The 3880-nt window shown below is 37.3% G+C and overlaps 1 protein-coding gene across 1 annotated transcript in view; it reads left to right on the top strand.

The window, feature by feature from the left end:
- THOC2 (THO complex subunit 2) overlaps window positions 1-3880 on the top strand; it is a gene marked incomplete at its 5' end in the record, with an annotated part of 80812 nt that overhangs the window by 70957 nt on the left and 5975 nt on the right. The window contains 4 exon segments of the mRNA XM_017865225.1: window positions 2277-2321; window positions 2323-2490; window positions 2492-2703; window positions 2900-2967. Coding sequence (XP_017720714.1) covers window positions 2277-2321; window positions 2323-2490; window positions 2492-2703; window positions 2900-2967 — 493 coding nt within the window.

Below are 3880 nucleotides of genomic sequence, written 5' to 3'. Positions count from 1 at the left end.
ATAGTTTCAAAAGTCATATATAATATTTCTTGATTGGAAGGAAATATAATTTTATCATCATAGTTAACAGATCTTCAAGAGTAAAAGAAAAAAGCCATCTTAGTTTAAGGATTAGTTTATAGTGAAATTGTAATTTTTAAGAAAGTTGGGCATTCTATACAAACCTTCAAGAACTTATTAAAAATTGGTATTTTTTAAATTCTCTAGAACTACATAGTAGAATGAATAACTTGCTAATTCTTAAAAACCTCATGTTTATGTTTTTTGATTTGTGTTTGTATATTTAAATACTTTGTGCGACTTTCAGCTACTCTGGGCAGTTGAAAAGTAGAAAGTCATACATGATACCTGAAAATGAGTTTCATCACAAAGACCCCCCTCCGAGGAATGCAGTTGCCAGTGTGCAAAATGGGCCTGGTGGTGGGCCTTCTTCATCATCAATAGGAAGTGCATCTAAATCGGATGAAAGCAGTACTGAGGAGACTGGTATGCTTATTTGTAGAAACTTATAAGTAATATATTTTATTTCAACAAAGTAAAATGTTTTATATCACAGAATGAGTACAATGCTGGCTTAGTATAACTTTTTATTCCCTAGATAGGAGTATATAAACGTTAAGAAGTAATCAGCCTGCTGTTTCTTTCTAATTATTCTCTAATCATTTTGCTGTGAAATTGTAGCTTATTTACATTTAGGGGCTTGTTAAATAAAACTTTACTTTTATTTCAGATAAATCAAGGGAGAGATCTCAGTGTGGTGTGAAAGCTGTTAATAAAGCTTCTAGTACCACACCTAAAGGGAATTCAAGCAATGGAAATAGTGGCTCTAACAGGTAGGAACACTGTGCCATGTGTCATAATTCTAAATTCTTTTAAAATGATTTTATGTATTTTTTTGAGATGGGGTCTTGCAGTGTTGCCCAGGCTGGTCTCGAACTTCTGGCCTCAAGCGATCCGCCAGCCTTGGCTTTCCACACTGCTGGGATTAGAGGCATGAGCCATTGCACCTGGCCCTCATAATTCTAATTTCTTATATGAATCCTCATGAGTAGAAGGGGAGTGGTGGTTGAGTAATGTGGAAAGTCATTTATGTTGGACTTTGAAATTTTTTATGTACCCTATTTTGCTGATATGCTTTACATCCTAATTATGTTTTGTAGAATTATGCTTGTATAACAACTTTGTTTCTCCTGCTGGGATACTCAGGGGAATGTAGGTATGAAGTTAAAAAAAATAGTTTAGGATAGAGTGATTGCTGTGAACAATCTGAGTAAGGACAGACATAAGAAAAGCCTACACTAATTTAAGTAGTGATCCTTCCAGCTAAGTAATGCATTTCCTGATAGTAGTTTTCTTGGTTGGTTTGTGGGATATATTTTTGGTTTTTACCATTTATTCTCATAGGTTATAAATGTATGCCAAAAAAGAACCTGAGATTATTTTAATAATTTTTTTTTATTTTTTTGAGACAGAGTCTCTTTCCATCACCCAGGCTGGAGTGCAGTGGCGTGATCTTGGCTCACTGCAACCTCTGCCTCCTGGGTTGAAGTGATTCTTGTGCCTCAGCTTCCCTAGTAGCTGGGATTACAAGCATGTGCCACCACACCTGGCTAATTTTTTGTGCATTTTTAGTAGTGACGGGGTTTTGCCATGTTGATCAGACTGGTCTCAAACTCCTGACCTTATGGGATCTGCCTGCCTTGACCTCCCAAAGTGCTGGATTATAGGTGTGGGCCACCACACCCGGCTAATAATTCTTTTAAATCTGCAATTCATGAATTTGTTTATAATTTACTGGATAAAGAAATACTTCCTTTTTTTGAGATGGAGTCTTGCTTTGTCATCCAGGCTGGCGTGCAGTGGTGTGATCTTGGCTCACTGCAACCTCTGCCTCCCAGGTTCAAGTGATTCTCTTGCCTCAGCCTCCTGAGTAGCTGGGATTACAGGTGCCCACCACCATGCCCAGCTAATTTTTTTGTATTTTTAGTAGAGATGGAGTTTCACCATGTTGGCCAGGCTGATCTCGAACTTCTGACCTCAAGTGATCCACCCTCCTCAGCCTCCCAAAGTGCTGGGATTACAGGCATGAGCCACTGCACCCGACCATTACTTCTTCCTTTTTACTTGTCTTAAAGTTGTCCTTTAGTTTTGAAGGACTCGCCCTTAGTTCTAATATTTTGAAGTTAGAAACCCTTTATGATATATTTTATCATATATCAGACAAGGGATATATTTTATGATTATTTGTGTTAAAATCCCATGTTTTTATTCTTAAGCAACAAAGCTGTTAAAGAAAATGACAAAGAAAAGGGAAAGAGAAAGAAAAGAGAAAAAAGAAAAGACTCCAGCTACTACTCCAGAGGCCAGGGTACTTGGTAAAGATGGTAAAGAAAAACCAAAGGAAGAGCGGCCAAATAAAGATGAAAAAGCAAGAGAGACCAAGGAAAGAACGCCAAAGTCAGACAAAGAGAAAGAAAATTCAAGAAGGAAGAAAAGCTAAAGATGAGAAATTTAAGACCACTGTCCCCAACGCAGAATCAAAATCAACTCAAGAAAGGGAAAGAGAGAAGGAGCCATCCAGAGAAAGAGATATAGCAAAGGAAATGAAATCAAAGGAAAATGTTAAAGGAGGAGAAAAAACACCAGTTTCTGGGTCCTTGAAATCACCTGTTCCCCGATCAGATATTCCAGAGCCTGAAAGGGGCAAGTTTACCTTTCTTTGTATGTTCTTACCTTTTGTTATTTTAATGTATAGTTGGTTATTGTCTCCTTGTTTTGGCAGGTTATATAGGGATTTTGCTAGGGGAACTTGATTGCCATGCAAATTTTTTTTTTTTTTTAAAGTGTTTGGAAAACTAGAAATATACCTTATTCTGACTATTTCTTTTTGTCTTAACAGAACAAAAACGCCGCAAAATTGATACCCACCCTTCTCCATCACATTCCTCCACAGTAAAGGTTAGTATAGCCTGAGGAAGGCAGCGTCCATGTTAGGCTCACCTGTTTGGAATACCAGTGTCCTGACTTCCTTCAAGTCTTATGCCAAGCATTCACTGGAGCCACTGGAGGTTTTATATTGCATTAGAAAATGAATTTTTCTATATTGGTGGACTGATTTTTTTTCCTATTGAGTATTTTTATTATAAAAATGTTAAAACTTCAAGGACTTAGCACTAATTTTGTAGTGTTTCAAAGTGCAAGAGAAATTTTACCCAGAAGTGCCTCAACTGCTTTAAGCAGTCTTTTTTGGAGTGCAAATGGTAGCTACAAGCAAACGAATCTTTTCAGCAGAATGAAGCCTATTTTTCAGCATATTGAAGAATATATAGCACTGAAGACTTCCTGGATGATACAGGATAAACAAGTTACCTCTGAATTCAAGCTTCTTGATGAGCATCATACCGATGTGTGCCTTCTAAGAAGGAGTCTTGAAAGGAGTTCCATTTTAAAGTCTCCTTGGTGATCAGTTCTCCTGTAGTTGTGTATATTCAGTGAGCATGCAGCTTCTGTTTATCTTCCCTTGGAGGTTTGTTTATACCCAATGGGTTCCCAACAAGTTGAACCTTGCGTTACGATAAAAGCAGATGTGGCATCCAATCCTACCACCCAGCAAAGAGAAACCCCAGGCATTCAACTGCAGCACAAAATCGTGGGTGTAGCCTTCTTGAAGACTCAGGGTAGCCATTCCTTGCTCCATATTTAATTTTAATTCTAAAGTCATCTAATTTCATGGAATCTTTGAATTTGCAGTACGTTGAACTTTTAAAAAACTGTAAGTTATTAATTCTTCATCAAGAGCACTGTGGTGGAATATCGTAGTTGATTTCTTTTTCTTTCTTTTTTTTTAAATGATTTCTTTGTGTGTGGGAGGTTTGAGATT

The sequence above is a fragment of the Rhinopithecus bieti genome, unplaced genomic scaffold (assembly GCF_001698545.2).
Source record: "Rhinopithecus bieti isolate Rb0 unplaced genomic scaffold, ASM169854v2 scaffold_82279, whole genome shotgun sequence".
NCBI lineage: Eukaryota > Metazoa > Chordata > Mammalia > Primates > Cercopithecidae > Rhinopithecus > Rhinopithecus bieti.
This window is presented reverse-complemented; position numbering and strand designations above follow the sequence as displayed.